Source organism: Lepisosteus oculatus, chromosome 13 (assembly GCF_040954835.1).
Source record: "Lepisosteus oculatus isolate fLepOcu1 chromosome 13, fLepOcu1.hap2, whole genome shotgun sequence".
Lineage (NCBI taxonomy): Eukaryota > Metazoa > Chordata > Actinopteri > Semionotiformes > Lepisosteidae > Lepisosteus > Lepisosteus oculatus.
The window spans coordinates 8,037,565-8,060,627 of NC_090708.1; the positions used below are offsets into that span (position 1 = coordinate 8,037,565).

Consider the following 23,063-nt stretch of genomic DNA (forward strand, 5'->3'; position numbering starts at 1 on the left):
CGGGTTCAAATCCTAGATAAAAAAAAAAACTGCTGTTGTACCCTTGAGCAAGGTACTTCACCCAAATATCTCCAGTATGATATTCAGCCGTATAAATAGGTGTAAATGTCAGTCACTTTGGATAAAGACGCCAGGCAAATATATTGGTATTTAATTCAGGAGATTGTATGTTTTATGTTTTGTTGCTTCTTAACTGAGTTATGTTTTGGATGCAGCAGTCAGGTTCCTGGCAGTCTGATTACTAGTGACAAGATGCTGTTCATTTCAGTAGATTACATGGGGCATGCTTCAAATCTTAATCTATCTTTAACAGAGCTGAAGAAACACTTATATAGTCTTCTCCCTTTTCATATTCAGAAATGTACACATCTTCCTCATTTTGAATGTATATAGTTTTGTTTAAAAGTTATATAATTGTAAACTACTAGGGGAACAAACAGGAATAGACCATTTTTGCTTGTGATGTATAGTTGAAAGTGTATTGTAAAAGTAAGGCTGAATAATGGTGATTTATATGTAATATGTTTTTTTTTGTTCTCTAAAATAAAAAAAATTAAAAAGAAAGTGAAGAGGTTTTAAGTATCATTTAGGTTTTCAAAATCTTCCCAGGCAATGCAAGTGCCTAAAAATCCAGTTATACGGCACATGTAAATGAAACATGACATGAAAAGGAAGTGACTCACAATTTATTTTGAGGAAGTGAGATTGCTTTGACTGACATCGTACGAACACTTAAGAATAGTAAGCAGTAACTGGGTCAGAATTGTGACTACAAAAAAATATTGAATTTTGTGAAATTGGCTGATTGGGTCATATATTATCAAACTAAACCTCGCTTGCGAAAAAAGGTTGTCTGTGCTGTAACTGCCCGAAGGATTCCTTTTTTCGAACTCGGGCTGAGGTATTGTAAGAAATGTTAGAAATGCTACTTGCTATTCCACAACTGTTTCCCAAGGCTTGTGGACCTACATCGGGATTCAGCCTAGTCTTAAAGGTTGGCTAGATAAAAGGGAATGTATTTTTATCTTGATCCCATGATTTTTCTGTAAAATATTGTTGGATGGAACCCAAACCTGGAGCAAAAAGAGAGGTGGCAAATTTAAAAATCTTAGTTTCCAGTAAGATGTAGGTGGAGACCACAACGTATTTTAAAACCAACATTTTAATATTGGCTGGAATTTTAATTCATTTTCTCTCAAGTCAGCTCTTCTGATTTTGTTGTGGTTTCTTTAATGTTGTCAGAAGAACCGTTGCTTAGATTTTCAACTCCAATTCAGACTAGCAAGGATGTTTTCTCATCGACTGTCCAGTCATAATCAAGCGAGGCGTCCATCTTGATGAGGCTTTGATTCAATCCCACATTCTTGGCGAGAGGATCAATCAAAGTGGAATTTGATCTTGGTAACAGAGTGTACTGTGAAAACCTTTGTTCTGTCTTCCCTGAAAAGGTAACTTATTAACACGGTAGTCCCTGTAGATTTCATTGTGCTGAAAAAAGAATGGTTTGAACAGAAAAGGTCACTGGAACAATTCCCTTCGCTCTATAAATAGTGATACCCTGCTGGTGGCAGACAGGAGAGAACTAGCAGTGCTCAGGGCTGTATCTGGACAGCTGGTTACTGATTAAGCTCTGCACCTTTTCAGCTTCCTCTTTCCGTCTCTGCTAATTGAGTTGTTTATGGACTTCGCATTTGCGTAGTTCCTTGTGGTGGCTGAAATAGAGCAAAAAAGGCCTTCTCTTGAAGAAAACATTAGGTCAGTACAAAAACACTGAGCTCAGTGTTTATGCCATTGTACCATGATCATCTAGTGCCCTAGAGAGAATTATTTATGGACTTCTGTGGGTATTTGGTAGTTTTTTTGCATTTTTCACGTAAAAATTTACTTTTGATGTGACCCAGCCAATTACCAGTGCTAAGCACTGAAGGCTGATTAACACAAAGAGAACCTCCAAATATTTTTTTTTAATTAACTTAGGAACTTCCTTCCTTGTCTTTTGAAACAGAAGTCTCTGGGGTTCCAAATTTTAGTTTAAATGGCTCTAATAGGCAGTGTCTGTATGCAGAACTCAACCAAAGTTTTTTTCAAAGTATCTGAAATTTATAAAGAATTCATATCCTCATCCCATCCACAGGCAACAATGATTTAAATCTGAATACTTTGTACCAGTCTTTTACCTTTCCATTCTATTCGGTGCCTTTTACAAAGTAATTTGTCAAATCATTTTTCACTTTTAAGTAGATTAAATGTTGCCATTGACTTTCATAACAATGTACTGGGTGATGGGTGTTTTTTTTTCTAATATTGGGAAAACCTTTGGATATAACAGGTAATAGAAATCTTAATTATAAAATGGATAGGGAACAGTTTTACTGGTTACTTATCCGACTACATACCTTTTGTGTATTTACTTGATACAGGGTCTTCTGATTTTGGCTTGTCTGATCTGTGCTGCATTTACGACCCTTTGTTTCTGCAATTTGTAAGAGATGGAAGGGGAGACAGAGGAAAGGAATTTGTGTTTGTATTTTTGTGGTGAGCCTGTTGTGCACAAGTGGACATTTCTTGATCATTATTGATTTAATTGGAAGGCCTGATGAAACAACCCTGATAACTGTCATTGTGAGTTTCACATCAAGACTGCTCAGCCACTGGAAGTGGATTCATTTAGGTAAAGGGTCTAAAGTGCACAGACATAAAAAGAAAGTGTATAATATCCAGTTTTTCATTTTTGGTGTGTTTTTTTTCTCGTGAAAGCCCCTTAAATTTGGATTCAAACTGAGTGAAAAAGGCAAGATGTCCTTCAGTTTACATTATTTTGCTTTGTCAATGCCTTAATTAGAGTTAATGTTAAATGACCAGTTAAAGGTGGTCATTAATTGTAGAGACTCTTTAAGTTGCATTCCAGTCCTGTAGTTTACTGATATTTGCATATGCCTGCTCATTGGTTTTGCTCTTAGAATGACATGTTCCACGCTGAAAAGAATTCCCTGGTTTATTCAGTGTGGAATAAGCCTTTACTTGCTTCTTTGCAGCCTACGCATGCTGACAACTACCTACTCGAATGAGATGTTTGTCAACTATCCTTTTCAACACAACAGAGATATATGAAGTGCACAATCCGAGCTGCATCTTTAATTGTTTAATGAAATACAACCTAGGAATATAGGGAATGAAATTGTTAAATAGGGATCTTGTGGAGACAGTGAATGCTAACTATAATTTAAAGGGTGGTAAAACAACCAAACTATGTGGTGTTATCCATGACATGTATGTTACAGACAACCATATTTAGAAATGACTTACATGTAAAATATTATCATGGGCAACATTAGTTTTTCCCCAATCTTCATGAGAAAAATTATCGGCAACATTAATGCTGAATTGCAAACATGGCTCGTGACTTCTTACTCGGTTTGTGGGAGTACCTGCTTGAGGGGATATCTTTCTAGATGTAGACTAATCTACGCAAAGTGAGGGAAACAAATGTCAGAAATGTGAGGGATTGGTGAATATAACGTGTTATGCTTTTGAAGTGTACTTGGATCCAAGAGAATGCAGATTCGGGTTTACAGTTGTACAGAGGTTTGCAATTTCAGAAAAGCAAAAGTTTGAATGAGAACATTCACAAGAAACCGACTGAAATGGAATAAATAGGAATGGTCAACAAATCCTGCTTGGGAAATGGAACAGTTCACCAAACAAGTAAATCAAAGGCTTGAAAGCAGTGGCCCAAATGGGTTAATACTATTAGTTCAGGAAAATACAGGCATAAAGGCTTTAAAACAAGTCTTATACCTGTAGCTTTATATTCTAACCTATATATCTTTGAGCCTGTTTTACCCACAAACTCCAAATGACTCATTGTACATCGGATGCTTTCATTACACGTCATAAACCCTTCAGCCTTATAGTGGTTTTGTTACAGTTCTGACTGAACCTTATGCTATAAGGAATGCTGTCATTTTCACCATGACAAATCAGAGGAAGGGTTTTGGCCTATCTAACATATCTGGATGCAAGTAGTTATGTGGTCTGCAGATCTAATCTAGCTGTTTCATGAAAGAATCCAGGGTATCAGCCTCAGGAATATGGCTGGGTAGTTTGTTCTAGACTCCCATAACCCTTTTCATGGTTTAAAAAGACTCCCCCCTTAGTTATAGTAATAATAATAAAAAACCTTTATTTTATATAGCGCCTTTTAAAGGTGGCTTCTCAAAGCGCTTTACAGGATGACAACAATAAATAAGAATACACAATTACAATATATAGAGGAGACCGTGGATGATGGTACTAAGAAAGCAGAGGGGTGAAGAATGGAACCAGTTAAGTAAAGGCTTTTCTGTAGAAGAGGGTTTTGAGTCTAGATTTGAAGGAGTTTTGAGAAGGTGACTCTCTGATATCCTTGGGGAGAGAGTTCCAGAGCTTGGGGGCATAACAGGAGAAGGCCCTGTCACCCATACAATGTAGATGGGCTTGGGGGACAGTAAGGAGAGCAGAATTAGATTAGTTAGTTTCCACTTAGTTTCTCCTTGTTTGGTTGCCATTGTTGATTATTCTTAAGGATCAAACTGAAATTAGATTGCATAAAATTCAATATACTGACGTTTGTGGAAATGAAACACTTGAAGATATTTTTGAAAGTTTTGAGGATTTATTTAGGCGCTCGAATGTTTATCTAGAACATGACAAAGGATAATTCATTTGACAGTATAACATTTCTCCAGTAGCTGATTACCATGGACTTGAAATGTACATTGCCAGGTGTGATGAGCTGTTTTTGCACTGTAACCCAACCCTGCAGTTCTTGGGGACTTTTCATGGCAGAACTGGTTGCTTGTGCCCCAGGTTTTAAATGTGCAGTTAATTGATCTGCAGTTGTTTGCCTGTTTTGTCTTGCACTTCAAATTAATCCACGGGTATCACTGTTCCAGAGTGTGTGCTTCTGCCTACTGTTACCCTGTGCTGCTGATGTCTTTCCTTTGTAGTTCCGTACTGACATCACCTTAGACACCATTGTTTGTGAAACATCAGCAAGTTGAGCTGTCTTGGGGCATTGAAGATCTTGCCCAGCATGCCCCAGCAATCACCCACCCCCTCCTTCAAAGTCACTGATGCCTCCTGTTGCAGCTTTACGCATGAGGCACACCTATATTAAAAGCCTTGGCTTTGATATACTTGGTGACCCACATTTACCTAAATGATTAGATATTATTGATTGTCTGCTGCCTTAAGATCCTTCTATTAGGTTGTGCTCTATGGAATAGGATTTGGTTTTTCTTTCTGATGAAGAGTCTCCTTGCCATTACTTTGACCCTCAGAATGAAATGCAGGCCCAGTTTTCGGAATAGAAAAGTTGGGGAAATGAGTAGGCCCAGCTGCAATTAAGCTCTTGTAACCTTCAGTGAGACAGAGTGGTAGTTTCTGCAAAAGTTTTGTTTTTTGTCACTGCCTTCACCTTCCTGTATTATAGGCCTTTATGATTTTTTCCTTTTAACTAGAGATCGAAGGATCACTTGGCAGAAATAAAATAATCTTGCTAATCCGAAAGATGTTTGAAAGTTGCGCGTGTGATGAAGTGGGGAGCTAGTGTTCTGCATTGATAACTGAGGAATAACTGCTAGTGCGCTGGAGAACATATGCTGAATGCCTGGCATTCCACAGCAAGAGTTCATCAGTTAACTGCACCCAGCAGCCCTCGGGGGAGGTGAGTGGCTTTCTAAACAAAATACCTTGTCTAAAGGGCTTACACAGAGAAGGCAGGCAGATGCTTGGTTTTGTAAAGTAGAGCTGGAGATTTGTTTTTTCTCAAGCTCCCTATTTGTTCATAGGCGTTGTGAATTGTACTTAATTATTGGTACTGTTTCCAATAGGAAACTGCAGAGCTCCGACAGATGTCTGTGTAAAGTTGCGTATATCCCTCAAAGGAAATAAAGAGTTGTAAAATTGGTTTGTCCTCTGCACAGTATAGAAGGCTTCTGTTGTGAATATTATAGTAGTGTGATTTGTAATACCCGGTGTTATGGTTTGTTTATTATTGGGGAAAAATACTACAGTCTCGCAGCTTCTAAATCCACATACCCAAAGAACACGTTTTTGTATGCTTTTGTTTTAAAAATGCTCTGTTCATTACTTGTTCAATTAAAAAGGTAAGCTTAATGACGGCTCCTTGGCTGTAAATAGTGTTATGGTCACTGAATACTGCTGTTTCAGCCTGCTGAACACAACATTAAATGGAAGGTGAGAAATATAGATTTAATATGTAACTATACAAAAGCATGAAGGGTTTCCAAATTTTTTTCCGACTGGAATTTGAAGCTCATCCGAAATAAATACTAGTTCGTTGTCATGATTTATTCCTTCGTTGACTGGTTTTGTCTTCAAAGCTTCTTCTGGAAGGAAAATTAAGACTTTCATAAACATGAGGGCATGGAGTCTCCTTTTTAAGCTTAGCAGGAACCAAAGATGAATATGCCTCATTGTTCCTTTGACTTTTATAATTCAACCTTCCTAGTAGTTTGGAGAAAGCCCACAATGGAATAAAGCTCCTTTAGACACAAAATCACACATTTACTCATTTGTATTACATTTAGTATTCCTAAATGTACATATTGTTATATGTATGCTGTTAATTTGCTGCCTTGTTGGTGAAACTCACTTACTGGAGTCCATGTCATCACATTAGGTTGTGTGTTTTGGCCTCTCATGTAATCAGTGGAGCCACAGAACTGTAGATGTTATTGACGTCATTAGAGAAAATATTTCCTTGCCTGACTACCCCACAATCTCATGAGAAGCATGAATGGTCCTTTTGGTTTAATCCTCCTGCTGGAGTTTTTTGTTCAGTTCAGGAAGCGACAAGCATTTTATAATGCATTGAGAATTATTTACGTGGGCTTAGTTGTAAATCTTAGTTTTTAATACCAGGTTTAATTTTAGATTAACTGTCTTACCACAACAAAGTGCCTTTTCCTCTGAAAAATAGCAGCTGTCCATTTGATGTGTTGTCAGATGTACTCCCTGGCTGTGCCAGAAACTGCACATGGTGAAGCTTGGTTCACAGATTGTGAAACTACTCTAGAGTATTGGTACCCCTTATGGATTTTACGTAGGAACCAAAGAACAGGTCTAATTGTTTCAAATACTAGAAATGGAACAAGGAACTCTGGAGATCTGTTAACTAAATAGTGTAACAAATCTTGCACATGCTTTCTCCTTTTGAAAACTTACAAATGTATTTTATTTTTTATTTAGCCAGTATTACAGGTATTTCTTTTGTGACTGAATGTTAAAATGCATGAACATGATTATTGGGGGAAAAAAGATTATTGTAGTGTTACTTTGTTGAATTCCTAAGAATTTACTGAATATTAAGGATGTATATCAAGACGGAAGTAATTAAAGCACAGTGTGAATTAGTTTTTAGACCTGTTTTTTTGTATATGAAGGAAAATAATTGTATTTTCTCTCCTGACTGGTTCATATACATTAACTTTTACACTTGTTTCGAAATCCTTACATCCGAGCACCAAGAACATTATTGCACTCTCATTATTTTATATCTGTCACAGCTCTTAGTTTCACAGTTCATTGTGTTGATCTGCTCAGTCCATTTTCTAAGAAATATACTGAACCAACGTGGGAATGTTTTAAATGTTCAAAACTGAAGTTTGTACAATGTCACCTTTTTTTTCATTTAGAGTTTGAAGTTGCTACTACAAATACACAATTTGATCTTCTGCTGTGTTTGTGTAATTTGAGGTCATTTGCTGTTTGCAGCATTTTTTTTTGGTGACTGTTACTTTTCTAGGTCATGCCTTCCCCTCTTTACAAGATCACAACTCTTGCTTGTGGAAGCCTTCCTATTTTGATGATATTCTGTCTCGCCTTGTGCATGGGAATATTTTGTTTTCTCTAAAATGTTAAATTAAAGCAGTCATCTCCTAGGGATGTTTAAATAGCATTGCGGTCTGCCTAGTGAAACAAGTGAGCAATATTTGTGTCTTTATGTTTAAAACCAGATGCACATCAAATTTAGAACTCAGCAAGTAGAACACTCACTAGTGAAGTGAAGCAAAATTGCACAGATAACATGAAGCTTGAGGTGCATAAAAAAAGTACATTTGTAGTTTTTAAAGAACATGATGGTAGTGCAGTTTTAACTAATCCTTTTACAGGAAGAAGAAATAAACCTGTTAATATTCCCAGCATAGACGATTGTTTTAACCCCTTTAGATATGCAGTGGATGGCTGTGTTCTAGCATTCAATTTCCTCCAGTCTGTCAGCAGAACTTCTAAGCTGTTGCAGGGGGAGAAAGTTTAGAATAATTTCCTCACTAATACACAATATATAAATAAGCCCAGCTAAGGAATTGAGAAAGAAGACCTGCTTGCCACTTCAAATTTCGGAGACGTTTGTCATTCGTTTATTTACAGTGTGACTGGTTAAGTTTTATTAAATCTGTGACTGACCCAGCTATTCTGAAAAATACATATTGGGGGGGAGAATTACAAGACAAAAAGATAAGTCTTGAATGGGCAGTAACAGTAGATACATCACTCTGAAGTATGTTTAGCACTGATTTCTAATTACCCATTAATTTCTTCAATGTTTGTGTAAGCCCAAAAATTTGGGAACTGGAGGAAACTGAATGCTAAAGGTTAGTGGTGCGATGTGGAGGAGTACACAACATCTATGACTGCTGTTTCCAGCTGGAGTATACTGAACTCCACTTGTGTGGGTCTTGTGCACAGTTACACTGTTAATGTTTAAATGTTGTTATTTCTTACAGGAGAAACATTCATGCCTTGGGCTGTTGACTTGCAAATTGTTGTTACCTGTCTGGTTTTAAAATATGAATCAGCACGTATCTTTGCTTGTAAGTGTCGGCCCTTGTCAAGAAATCTGAATAATTCCCTTAATTGTAAAACTACCGATGATGGTGTTTACCCTGTTTTAAGCACTATGTATAATTATGTTGATGTTTTTTTTTTTCTCGCTCCATGCGTAATCAGCAGCTTTAGTGCTTTTTGGGAGTCTATTGTTTTGCTGCTCGGTGCAAACAGCTGTTTTTGAGGACAGCCACATGTGTACAGGTTAATAGCTGTTCATGTCATAGTGTGAGCAGATGTTTTGGTGTTTGTGAGAAAAAGTCCTGCTTATTCATTATATGATGTTTGGAATGACATCACCACTTAGGAAATCTAGTGCTCCCGAGAGCAGATGAATTGCTGTATTTGCAGTAGCACTATAGCATGTGCTCTTGAGCTTTGTACAGTTGCTTGGCTACTGAGTGCATTGAATGCATATACTAGAACTGCACTACAAGCTTCCAGGCCTGCCTTCAGTACAGCACAGGTGAAATAACCGTGTCTTTAAAATTGGTTCATTATCGTTTAAGCCTTTTTTTCACACGTGTGTGTGTATATATATATTAAGCTCATACTGCTATTCAAAGAAGAGCAGTGTGCTTGGAATCCACAAACCACACATTCAGATGTGATATACAGTTGTGAATGTGGGTTTGCACCATCTAGAAATTAATTTCTGATTTGAATTGGCGTGTTTTTCAGATGCTATGCAAGCCTGCTGCCCTTGATCTTCTGAATATGAAGGAGTGCTACAGGAAATAAGTGTCTCAAGGTGACATCAGGTAAGAGATGTGTCCTGCATTATAGAATGAAGGAAGGGGGGAGGGGGACTGCTGTATAAATGCAGAGGTAGAGCAGCAGAAGTGTTTTCCCTTCTGCATCACAGTGCTGCTAAGCAATTTCTCAGTGATATTGAGATTGGTATAGCCGTTCTTTTAAACTCTAGCACTATCGTTTTCTTTGGTAAGTTTTCAATGATCTGGAAAAAAAAAGTTTAGAATATTTTCGATTCTTTAAATGAACTACTAGAAATTCAGTTGACAGTGCTGTTACTGATCATGTACAAGTGTCTTAAAAGGTGGGCGGAAAGTTAATTTCTTGAAAAATGAGTGGCTTTTTGCCGAAAAAGAATATTGTAGCACTCACGGTGCTCTGCAAAATATAGTGCTAAACAATGTGTACTAAAACCCGCCTGGAATATTTTTAACCCCCCCACATATCCTTGCATGGCCTTACTTTTAAGTTCATTCTGGTCAGTCTTCACTTTAATGAGGTGAAATGATGTAAACAGAAGATCTAGCTGTCGCTAGTTGGATTATTCCTGTGGCATTCTGTGTTTGTGTTTATGCCCTGCAGAATACAATATGGAATTAATGTCCGGCCTTGGTCTTGTAAAGCGGGCTCTGCTCACACTCTGAAGTGGAATAAGATGCTCAGTCAGAACAAAATGCCCTTTAAAGGCAGGGGTGGGTAAGCATGGGCCTGGAAGGCTAGTATGTCTGCAGGTTCACATTCTTACCCAGCTCTTAGTTTAAATCAGCTCATTAAAGGCTCAAGGGGGCCAATTTATCTGCCTCTCCCAGCTCTTCAGGTGCTTGTGTGTTGAAGAGACCCAGAAAGCCTGCAGGGGCAGGATTGCTTAGCCCTGGTAGAAATATTATTGCTGTCCAACATCGTGAGATCAGGTTACTGAGCTGCCTTCGTCAAGTTATCACTGCAAGAGAGGAGAGAGAGCAAGTATCTCTCACTTTGTTTTTGGAGAGGCAGCTGACCACTCAGAATGAAGGCGAGTCAGGTGTTCACCCGGACTGATGCCTTTGGCTCGTCAGTTGGGTCTTCTGTGGAGCTGCTGTCCACACAGTAGGCTTCTGTGATTCAATTGAAATGTTCCTCAGTTTTAAGGGAATCATCACCTTGGGAATCCTCTTGAAGTTCACATCACCATTTCCATTTGGTGGTGGGGTGTGTTTTTTTAGAGAAGGCAGTGCATGGAGTGTGTGTGGACGCGCTGCACGTTTGCCTTCAGAGAGCTAAGATGCTAGACTGCTTGCTAAGATCAAGCTAAGCTGAAGGTTTTGTTAATTGCTGTTATCCTGTGGTTTTGCAGTTGTAAATAAAGCATCCGTCTAGTTGTGGTGCATTTGCATATGCAACATTTGCAGTTTCTTGGGGGAATCCATTTTCACTTGTCAAGCTATGTGGGTTAAGACGGGCCTCTCAACAATGTGATCCGATGTTCTAAAAAGTCTCTGGCGAGGCAGTGGGGAAAAAAGCAGCTCTTATGACCCATCGAGTCAGCAATCTAATTCTAGTCTGGTTTGATCCTTATTTCATCCCAGTATCTTGGAAACTGCAAACTCCAGTTTCCCTGCAGTGCCATTCACACTGGCTTTCTGCACACTAATTCAATGTAAAAAAACTGCAGATTGTATGTTGACTTGTGGATTGGTGGTTTGTAAGTAGTCAACCACTCCAGACATGTCTGAGATGCTAATTGAGGATAGTTTGTAAATGCCACCTGTTCATTCTAAATTGTTTTATAAACATGGTTGTATATTGTATTGATTTATTTGTACAGATCCATAGGTTTTACATCATGGACAGTCTTTAACAACTAGCTTATTACTGAGTGTTACCACTAATGTTAAATGAGGATTATGTTTGGCATATCTTCAGTTATTAGTTTCAAATTTAAAATAGGTAGGTGACCTGTGTATGGGTACCAGTATAGAAGAACTGTGTTTTTTTTATCTAGTCCCTAAGTCAAACCTTTTTATTATAAGTTGTGTACGCCAGTATGATTCTGCAGCTTTGGTTGGAACTTCCTCTCTTTTCCTCTAGAAATAAAAGCACTTTTTCAGAAAGAAATTACACCTGTGGGGAATTGTATACCAGAGAACACAATAGTGCCATTGAAATTCTCACATGAAGTACAGCATGAAGTTTAACGTACTGGTTTCTGTGCCTATTTCAGAACAATTATGGGATATCCTGTCCTGCTAAATGAGCTAGCTGATGGCCTTTGTCTTACTCCAAATATGTATTTTCTTTTGCTTTAATGTAAAGAATCTTTTTTTCTTTTCCTCCACCCTTATTTTTCTCAAAGATTCTCGTGCCAGCAGAAAGACATGACTGTTTCAGTAGGATCCCGATAGGTGCTTAGCTCAGACGATGATTAATCAAGCAAAGCATCTGTTAAGACTTTGTGTTGGACTCCTACTACTGCTTTTCCACACAAATGAATCCTTTGATATTATGTAAGAATTCTGAATAATACTTAATGACACTAGTTCAGTGCTGCATACTCATGTACTGTACAAAGGGTTGCAAAGTACGTGTAGGATTTAGTGACTAAATCTTTTTTTTTCTGATTTGAAACATGAGTCATTAAAGCAGACTGGTAATAGGTACATAATACTTAGAAATATAACGATTCATAATTCCATTTATGTAGCACTTTCCGTGCTGAAGCACTTTACCTATAGGAGGGGACCCGCTTCATCCACCAGTGAAGTGGGCGACATGCAGCAGCCATTATATGTTAGTAGTTCTACACAGCAGATCAGCAAGATATTGCGTCATCCATCGAGTTGACATTTAGGTCACATTGCGTTCAAAGTGGAATCTACTTTATGTAATATGGTAAAGAAGTGTTCGCCTGCTCTTCCTCTTATTTGAAGAGTGTGAGGACTAACACAATGTCAAGTAAGTCCAGTTTATTGTTAAGGTAAAAATTCACTTGTGCATCATATACAGCTGTAGCAATACTGGGTCTGCAATTTAGATTTTCTGTTTGACAGGATACCATGTTTTTTTTCCTGTTGGCAGGTGGCTAATGTCTTGTATTTCCTTACATCACAACAGTTTTAACAATGTGACATGAGTGCAGCTGGTGTTGCTTTGACAATATGGACAATACCCATTTTCAGAGCATAATGTCTGTTCTTTAAACTCCTTTAATGGGTGACTGCTTATTGACATTAGTCAGGACATTGATTACTGGATTAGTTGAAAGGTTGTTGTCCAGGAGTAAAGAAAATACATTATTAGAATGATTCTGCTTGTCTATAGTTTCCCCTTTAAGGATCTGTCAGGTCCCTGGATTTTATTGAAGATTTTGATTTTGTGACTACAAGCCTGCATAACGAAGTTCTTGAAACAACTGGTTTTGCAGTAAATGCTGCCCCCCCTCGTTAAGTATAAATGCTTGTGTGGTCAGCAAAACCCTCTAAATATTAACTGAGTATTCTACCAACTGCATGTTTTTTCCACCCCTAAAGTAACAGACTGCTGAAAAAGGGGAATGAGTTTCTGATGCTAGCTTCCAGGTATGTACTGGCGGCACTTCTTGTTGACTTGATCTTGTATAAAGCCGCCTTTTCTGTTTGTGGTTCTAACTTGTTTTCTAAAAGTTACTTAATGAAATGAATGCAGGTTTAGGATTGCATTTCCTTTGTAATGCTGCTTTTCACCGTGTAAACAGTCTGAGGTCTTCTTGTGCAAGATTTTGAATTGCATTGGAGCACTCGATGTGGTGGGGGGGGCAGCACTTTTTTTTTCTTGGTAATCAGCTCATAATTCTCAATTCTTCCTAATTAGTGTCGTTAGTGGCTGAGTGGGATCTATGCAGGGTCTTGTCTTGATGCTTCCAGTACACCAAATGCTGTTTGTTCTTGTTTCGAAAAAGAGGAAATTATGGTTTGACTCTTGAGGAACTGCTGACATGGTGCAATATGATCTATAGATCTCAGAACTGAAAGATCCTTCAAAATCCCCCCCCTTTCAAAATGCTTTCTGGCATTTTTTAAACTGACAAAAATTGATATAATTTTAGTTACAATTTGTTTGGGGCATCAAACCAATTGTAGTTTAAAATGGCTGTATAAAATGTGTTATACAGAAAGTGCTGTAAGAAGTTATTAGCCTGAGTAGATTTCTTGTACTTAAAAAAAAAAAAAATCATGCATTTGTTGAAATAAAAGCTTGGTGTATTGGCTGAAAGATGGATGTATTGCTTTAACAGTGCTTTTGACCGCCTGTATTTGCCAATAGTCTTAAAAATGCTAATCTGTTTTATGAAGAGAAAAAATAATTTGGACGTTTAAATGTTGTTGTTTTTTCAGGAAATGGACTCAAACAATTACTTGAAGCCATGTTTGACATGGGGATTGCGAACATGAGTCTGCTTTTGTATCTTTTGCTGTTTATGTATAGGTGAAGGTCCAGTATGATATTTTTAAATGCTATGTGCACTCCTCGTTTAATTTTTTTTTTTCCCATGTAATCCTCAGTATAAGCTTACGCTGTGATTGTACGCCTTGGGGTTTCGTAACCACATTGTGCCCCTCTGCTTTCAGAATTTTCTCCAGTTTTCTACAGTGTTTACCCCAATTTAAGCAGATGGATAGCTGGAGTATTAGTCTTTTATAAATGTTTTTAGAATTATATTTATAATGTGTTGTTTGAGATGAAGTTTTAGCTCGTACCAAAGAGCCCCAGAATAATCAGCAGTGGAATTTGTAGAGTCTGTCTGAGCATGCTTCTGCTTGCTCAGGGTTGCCTGTTATGGACAAGACACTGGTGCACAGGCCCTCTTTCGCTGAATGCTAACTAGGAGTGGCTGGTCTGAGGAGGCCAGACTCCAGAAGTGTTTTCCCTTTCTGGAAATTTGAGCCCTGAAGTAAATGTTCTGCTGCATGAATTAGTGTATTTCACTTTGACATAGGAGCCTTAAGCACGTACGGTGGTTATAAAGCAAAGGTGGTAAACATTTCAGATGGTTGTCAGATCATATCTGAATGCATTTTCTATTCCCTGTTGAGAAGTCAGCTTAGTTTTCTTTATTAAAAGTAGCCACATGTTTGTAAATTTGCGTTTTTAGTCATATTACGACCTGCTGAATAGTTTTTTTGGGAGATTGCAGGTAAGCTTGGATTTCTTGAATTGCATCCTCTTTTCTAAGTATTTTGAGTTATGTGCATGAATACACGAATACAATTTGTGCTTTTGAAAGTTGTAACTGAAGAAAAGCACAATAAAAACAGGATGAGTACCCCCCCCCCCCCCCAATTTGTAAGGAAGCTTTTTTTTGTTGGATTTTTTTTTTACCCAAAAAACACTAATTAGGAGAAACTCCTGAGTTGTTATACTTGATTGGCTTCTGCTTCTCTCAATTGGGTGCATGTACAGAAGGGTTTACAGTAAAGTAATCTGGATTTCCCTTCCCTAATGGTCTGGAGTTCAAGGAAACCTCTGGAGTAGAGGCTTGCTTGGTCACATAAGCTTTTTTTAGAGGGCTTCAGCCACAGTTCAGATTATTCCCCAACTTTCCAACACTTCAGTTCAGTGTTGGTCTTTGCACTTGCTTCCTGCTGCTTACAGAATATACTGCGCTGCAAGATCAAGAAAACAGATCCAGTGTCACAATTTCAACCAAGACCTTCTGGTCTGGCTTTTGGGCATTAATCTGGCCTACAGTTACTGGTAACTGTTAAATGCTTTGTGCTGTCACATTCACATGAAAGGTGCTTTTTAAGAACATGATTGCAATGGATTGATGTCTAAGATTATAATGTGGTGCTGTTTTTCAGTACTACAGCTGCTCCTTGGTCCTTTGTCCTTTTTGATTTCTGAACTACAGGTCTGAGATTCTTTTTACATACAGTATGATTGCTGCTTGAAGTTGAAGGTTTCTTTTGGTGGAGTACGTAGGTTTATTTTAATCACTTGATCATGGTTTTTCCTCATCTGTTGTTTATATAGCAGTTTGCTATGAAAAGCCGCATTTTTCCAAAAATAATGTACAGTAAGGAAAAAAACAAAAGTGGATTGTTTTACCATTTTACTGTAGTCAATCTAAACCCTTTTCACCTGGTTTGCTTCTTTAAAAGAGCTAAATGTTTGTAATTATGCTCAAGGCAAATGCTGGTTTGGAGTGTACAGTCAAGCCAGTTCCTTGAAACTGTGTTTTCCAAGAAACGGGGCTAATTCTTGTGACCTGAGAGGTTAGTTTGACTTTGCAAGTCACTCCTCTACGCTTGGAAGACCTAGAATTATGTTGTGCTAAAAGTGGAATGTATAAATAATTTGTTCCAGTATTTTAAGACCGGCATGTGGCGTTTCTCTTGCTTCTTTTATGCCAAGCACAAAGTTAAGCAAGTGCATCCCAACCAAGATGTGTATAAGGAAACCAGCCTGGTTTAGGTTATGGCACCAAAGTTTTTCAGCACACGCCTTTCTTTTAATGCATGGCTTGCAAAATTAACACACACTAAAAGCAACGTTTTATTTTACATTATGTCCTGGGTTTGGGCTGTTGCCTTGTCTTCTTGAATAAATGACACCGCGAAAGCCCATGATTCTGTGGATGATTAGTGCATTAGTCTTGAAAATGACACCTGTTGACTCCAGCACTAGCTCCTGGTGTGATTTTCTGTTATGCTCTTGGTGGGGTGCAGTGTGAGCACTGAAGGAATCTATAAGAGAGATTTTGTAGTTAAATGCATGTGCACAAATATCCAGGAACTGTTTTTAGATATTTATAGCGGATGAGACTTTGGTTGTTCATTTAATCCAGTCGGCACCTACAGATGTGCCACTGATAGTCAGTTAGAATAACTATCTTTTCTGAGTAGGATTGCACCCTCCAGGCCTTTTGAACTAAGGCAATAGCATTACCTGCTATTAGAATTTCGTTTGATATTTCATTGATCATGGAGGAGGGAACTATATTAGGACATTGGTTCACTACTTAACTTAAAAAGAAATCGCATCTAGTTTTACAATCATTCCTTTGTCGGAATAATTGCACTACAAAGTAACATCGCTATCAAATTCACCTGTCTTCCTGTGGGCTTTGGGGGCTGGTTCTCCTGGTCAGGTCTTGGATCTTTACTCCTAAATTAATTCCATCCCTTTATAGGAGACTTTGATTCAGGACAACCTTGGAGTTCCTACTATTCTACTTTTAATCTTGTTGCTTTTCAGTCCGCTTTCTGGTGCAGTTTTAGCTTTTGTAATGTCTGTTTAAGTAAAAGACAATAGATGTTACTAAAAAATGTAAAGCAGTCTGAGAATGTAATTTGGTATGTTGCTGAAAGAAGGTTTGTGTATAAATATAGCTGTGGTGTCCTACATTGTACATGCACTGTAGTAAGCAGCTTGGTATCTGGATAACTTTGTTTTTCACGTTTTGCATTGACAGTGCTGGATTTGTCAATTAGGCATTTCTAGTTCTTATACACTGAAATGTTAGTTCAAATTGTTTTATAATGGTAGTTGTTTTCCTACTAGGTTCTGCAGTAAATTTAATTTAACACATTTAATGGTCCTTTTGTATATAATCGTGGGGTTTTCAGACCTTTCTTGGACATAATCTGTTGTGAGAATGTGTATGTAAAGAATGTTTGCAATGTTTTTCTCTGAAATGATCTCTGAATGTAAACTGAATGCTGGTAAGTGTGAATCTCATGTTTCGTTTGCATCATTTACTCGATGGATGATGGAGTTTTCAGTGGAGTGCAATCGTGTTTATTTTGTTTTATTTTTGATAATGGTCTTGGGTCATTCAATACTTTCTAGCTCCTCCATTAACTCTTAAGATTTTAAAAATTCTTGCATTTTATTTTTACATATACTGTGATATAACTGACAATTAACACTGAAAATGTGCGGAAAATAGCTTATAGATCAGTTTACAAGAAATAATTTGGGATATGTCCATCCTACAATATTTGATTAGGTTATTTTGCTCTCGTATTAGTTAATGCATTGGTATTTTTTCTGGTGATTTGAAAAAAATACTTCGGTTTCTTGCGACATAAGGAAGTGCATTTTCTGGTAATGTGCCTTTTTTAATTTTCCTAGGAGTTCAAGTTCGGAGGAATGGAGAAACAACCCTTTTTTACATACACATTTCATGTGTGTGGCGATTCCTGCCTTTGTTTGTGTAACATGTAAATGAAGAAGGAAATGAATGATCTAGTTCATTTGACTACAGCCTTTTCATATAGGACTAATTTCACTCGTTTGGATTCAGTGCTTTTCTGTTATGGAAAGAGTGTGAAGAGTTTCTGAATCAGTGTCTAAAATCATCAAACCGTAGTCTTCCACACCTCTATTATCCCTGTGATATTGTAGTTTTTGCAGTTTTTTCCCATTTTTGTGTTGCTTTTGGAAGAAAATGGGAAAAAAAAGTCCAGTATAAAGTTTTAAAAGACATGAGTCCATTTTAGGACATTTTATGTTTTACACTTTAAATTCAGATCTGCCTTTACCAATGAACTCTCCATTGTGTTTGTTGAATTCCTATTTTTATTGGGGTTTTTTCATCATTAACCACTTACTGGTGTAATTATTCATGTTGAGTTTGAACAGGCAGCTGTGTCGCCATGTGAGCTGCAATGGAACTAGTAGAGATAAGTTCCACACTGAAAAGGCAAATAAAAAATGCAGTTGTCAAGCCTTCTTTGCTTCTTGAGTTTTCGTTTGTCTTGATTTGAGAAAACTATTTTGAAATTCTGTGTTAGATACGTTATTAGGATAGTAGAAATTGAAGCAGGAGTTTTTAGCCAAGCTAAAATTAATTATTAAATTCGTGTGTTCATCTCTCCATTAGTTGACAATCTTCTGCTTAGTACCGGTAAGGCCAGAGCCTGATGCAGATACAAGTACCTGTCATGGTACAAGGCCGGACCACAGTCTGGACAGTACAGAAGCTTGTCTTGTTGCAGCAGTGTGTAGGGATGCAAGGAGTAACGGTGCAATCCAGTGAAGGTTTGAGATGAGTTTAATTTAAAAAAAAAAATTGTCCACTTCCGGAAAACGCTGAAGGAGACGCACATGAGGTGTATTTCCCACAGTGCCCCGAATTGCAACAGTTTTACAGAGGTGTTTATAGGCTGAGTCCAGCCATGTTATTCCAATGAAAGGGGGTTTAAGAGTCCACTTTCTACTAATGGCCCACTGGCTATTCTTAAAGATATTGTCCTGCCTTTCAGCTATTTCTGTGGTGTCGCGTACAACAGCAGGTGTCCGTTCTGAGACTCTAAAGCCAGGTTAGGAGACCAGGTCAATGACCCCAGGCCAGAGCCAGATATCTACAAGTGCGCATTCATTCGGAATCATTTTGGTCATGATTGTGACTTTGGGTTGTGCTGGAGGGACACAATCCACTCGAGCTCCACTTTAAGAAACTGCAACTCCAAAGACATGTAATGGGGCCCCACTTTAAAATATCTTGATTGGGTGGAGGTTAAATGTTAAGTCATTAAGAGTGTTAATCTATGGGGACTTTTCTATTATTTATTTAATAGTTCTGTTACTGAGAGCACTTTGTACTCTAAGTTGAACATTAAATAGGCTGCCTAAGAGTGGCTTGTTGGAGATTTGTCAAGCCATAAAGCACTTACAGAGTCAAAGGACAGTCTAAGTATTGGCTAGCTTATTTTTAAAAAGCATGCCTGACAAAGTAATTTCTTTGTTTTTCTCTGAGTTGTGCCTCCGAGACCAAAAATAGTTGGTCATGTTTGATATACTGTTGAGTTTTCACCCATGCTGTTGACACAGTTGAAAAGCAGTCAGACAAAGGTATTTTTGTACTGTAACTGGAATTGCTGCTGTTTGACAGCGTGATAAGCTGTGGTTTGACAGAAGGCTATTGTGGACGCGTCTTTAACTCGTCTGCGGCACACAATGTGGTATTGTTTACTGCGTTTAGCACACTCCATCTCCATTTTAGGGCTCAGGCAGTTGTAAGTTTCTGCTAGTTGTACACGTCTTTGTTTTTCTGTGTGCACGCGCTGTTTAGCATTCTGTCAGAGTGACGTTTATGCAGGGAGAATGTGGAGGGAAAAATTCTAAACTTGAAATTGCTCTTGAAGTTTTAATATTGTAAAGGTATTGTACTTAAATGCCTTAGGTCTGTATCCCTGACGAGACTGAAACCTTCTTTTGTTCCCATTAAGGTGCGTGTTAATATAAAACAATATTGTGCTAAATTGCTGTATGTTCAGAAGTTCAAAGGTTTTTGGTCAGAGTTAGCAAGCATAAGATACCATTACATGTTAGCCTGGTCTTTTATGACAAAAATGGATCAGTTGGTAATCTTTCTGTTCTTGGAATCCTTGTTATAGTGATTTTTACTGGGTACTTCCACATTCTGTCCAGCCTAACGTGTTCCCTTTTTTCAGTTCAGTAAAGTGGGGGATAGGATTAAACAATATTGAGAAGTTAAAACTTCTTATGGTTTCTGTTCTCTTGTAGGGGGGATGAGTTGTTTGTGCAATGTGGATAGTAAGCTACTGTTCGCAGAAACCCTTGTAGTCATTACACATTCTCTGTGGTGCACAGAGTATGTTAAAGGAGCCTAAATACACTGCAAAGCTTAGCATAGTAGCCATAAAAAAAAGGTCTGGGAATTGTTTGACCAGAACTCATGGGGAAAACTGTACATAATGTACTGATATCGGATGCTATATGAGCATGACTTGAAATGAGTACCTACCCTGTACAGAAAAGCTTCTCGAACAAGAGAAAAAGTGGTCTTTAAGAAGCACCTCTCAATGATATGATAAGGTGCAGGTCTGTATACTTTCTGTAGGTAATGCTGCTGTCATTTTGCTAACTGGACACTGGCATCCAGTTCTTGCAGATTAAAGCTCTTGAGTAATTGTCCCATGATTTGCAGGTCGGCTTGTTCAAAGCCTTTTACATTATTACAAAGCTGATGTTAAACTGGATTGAGACGCCATTACAAAGTTGAATCAGTAAATAATTTATAAATATTATGTACTATCTTGCAAGCTGCAGTTAATACTTATCTTAATAACCCTACAACATCATACTGAGTTGCTTAGATACAACTTTTTCCTTGCGCTCATCATATTAGAGGAAAAGGATCTAAATTGTTTTGCTCCTTTGGTTCTCCAGATTTCCCATAACTGCCTGTTGTCCCACAGAGCGGGCATTAGCTTTCCTTTTCCTAGTTCTTTTAGGCTATAAGCTTTCACAAAGTATAATTCCAGATGTTTTAATCTGTTATTTTTTGTGTGTTCTGTGTTTTGACCTCCCAACTTGTATGCAGGGGCTTTTGGGAATTTGGAACAAGCTACTTGGCCGTTTTGTTGAAGCTGATACCCTGTCTTCTTTCAAGAAACAGCTGGATGCGATCTGCTGATCAGTCAGCTACCAACTACTGAATGAGCCAAATGTCTGCTGCCATTTGTAATCTTTCTTTATGATTTTTCTCAATATAACACTGCACTGAGGAATCCTACAGTATATTAGAAGCCTGAATACCATTGCCTATTATAGGATAGGAGCCGTTTGAAATTCCTGGGTTGTTTTAATCTTTGACATCCAGATGGCTGCTTTGGCCTCCTTTCAGATGCTCTGAAAAGTGGTGAATCAGTCACTCAGCCCAATGTTTGTGTTCTGGCAGAGGTCCCGCCCTCGGTGACTCACTCTCACTGTGATCTCGTGGTCATGACAAGTGCCTGCTCCAGCAGTGGTCACTCTGCTTTCTGCCTCAGTGATGTCTCCCGATGGCGTGTCGTGAGCCCTGCTGTGGTCTCTTAAACCCCAGTATGGATTTTCTTTCATGAATGTCAGTGCCAAAACTAGATTGTTCTCTCAAGAACTGAATAATGTACTGTAACTCATTTCCTCCTTTAATTAAAGACTTAAGTTATGGGACCTTAAAAATACTGTTGTTTCTGTTTATTTGTCGTTGTAAAATAATTTAAAATCGATCGATGTCTACGCTCAGGTCCTCTTTGTCTTAAGAATGTAACATTTTCTTAATTTAAAACTCCACCAACACCAAAAATGTGACACTTGAAGGCTTGTAAAAGTATTTTTTCCCCCATTTTCAACATAGGCTGAAAAGGGCATATCCACTTAATTTCTTAAAGCTTAAAGTATATTTTAGGCATTAAATACACAAGTAAATGCAACTATTTTTTCTGTAGTGCTATGTTCACAAATAGAAGTTTACAAAGTATTTTAAAGTATATGTGTATGGGTAACATAAGAAGCCCTATTGTTAATATGACCAGAACTGATAGTTTTCCACCTTTAAAGGTGGCTGTATTTAGGTCTAACCAAACATCCAGGTTGTCTTGTGGTTAAAAGCACATGAAAAGTGAATGATCTGCACGATGGAGACATTTATGAAGTCGGGGTCTATATACAATGCGTTTATATAGGCCTAACTTTTTAAAATATTAACAGAGACTTAAAGTGTTGATACAACAAGGTCTTTATCAGTAAGGGAGGCTGTTAAATGTGCCATATAGCCACCTAGCTAAGCTAGTGAACAGATGTGTGGCTTGTAATGAAATGTTTACATAGTCTTTGCTGTGTTTTATTTCAGGATACAAACAATATCACATCTCTAGAGAACAACATGTCCCCTACAGCAATCGACACAGTGGCACTATCTTGGATAAAAACATCATTTTTTGAGTGTGGAACGGATCGCGTGTCAAATTACTCAACTGCATTTCCTTTGTAAAGGTATTTGAGCCATGCTGACATCCGATGATTTTACTCTTGTTGTGGATTAGTAGGACTTAAAAGCAGGGAAATGCTTTGAGAGATCAAGCTATTTAGAAAATCTGTTTTTAATAGCAGATGCTGAGTAGGAATGGACAATCTAGTGAAACCGTGCTGATCATATGATTAATACTTTGTAATGAAGAAATGGGCCCTCTTACAAATGATTTTCTGTTTTAGTTTGCCAGTCCACTGACTGGTCTCTGACACTAGGAATAACTGTTTACAACTTCAGATTCATTTGCCTGTGAATACACTAAATGCTATCCTTATTTTGCCCAAAAGCAGTTATATTTTTAGATATGGCCTTTGTATAGGGCCCTCACTGAAGTGGTGTGTATCTGTATGATTGTAATGATTTTATTGTCCCCTTAGGATAAACGCCATGTCTGTTTTTATGGTGTCTTTTATGAGAGGACAGTTCTCCTTTTTTTTCGGGCGTGACAAATTTTTAGCTCTACTTCGATGCTGTTGCTCCCAGAGGGTGGTTTTTTTACTGAACAAAGGCTTATCTTTCAAAGGCTATTATTTTTAGAAACATTGGCTTCCCTCCAAGGAAATAAAAAATTATAAAAGAAGGACATGCAACAAAGCAAATTTAGTTGGCGTGTCTCTGGTCTTTGACAGTGGCAGCGCCA

The 23,063-nt window shown here is 37.9% G+C and overlaps 1 protein-coding gene across 5 annotated transcripts in view; it reads left to right on the plus strand.

Moving 5' to 3' along the window:
• The window catches only part of pik3cb (phosphatidylinositol-4,5-bisphosphate 3-kinase, catalytic subunit beta), a 71,561-nt gene that overhangs the window by 7,853 nt on the left and 40,645 nt on the right, over nucleotides 1–23,063 (plus strand). For 2 of the 5 annotated variants that reach the window (XM_015361015.2, XM_015361017.2), the window contains exon 2: nucleotides 9,574–9,653. Coding sequence is in view for 1 of the 5 variants with exons in the window: in XM_006637596.3 (XP_006637659.2) it covers nucleotides 13,186–13,199 (14 nt within the window). In the remaining 4 variants the exon portion in view is untranslated. Of the gene's footprint in view, nucleotides 1–8,792; nucleotides 8,880–9,573; nucleotides 9,654–13,123; nucleotides 13,200–22,243; nucleotides 22,387–23,063 lie in introns of those variants that run through there. The other 3 variants (XM_015361018.2, XM_015361016.2, XM_006637596.3) reach the window with 3 other exon arrangements.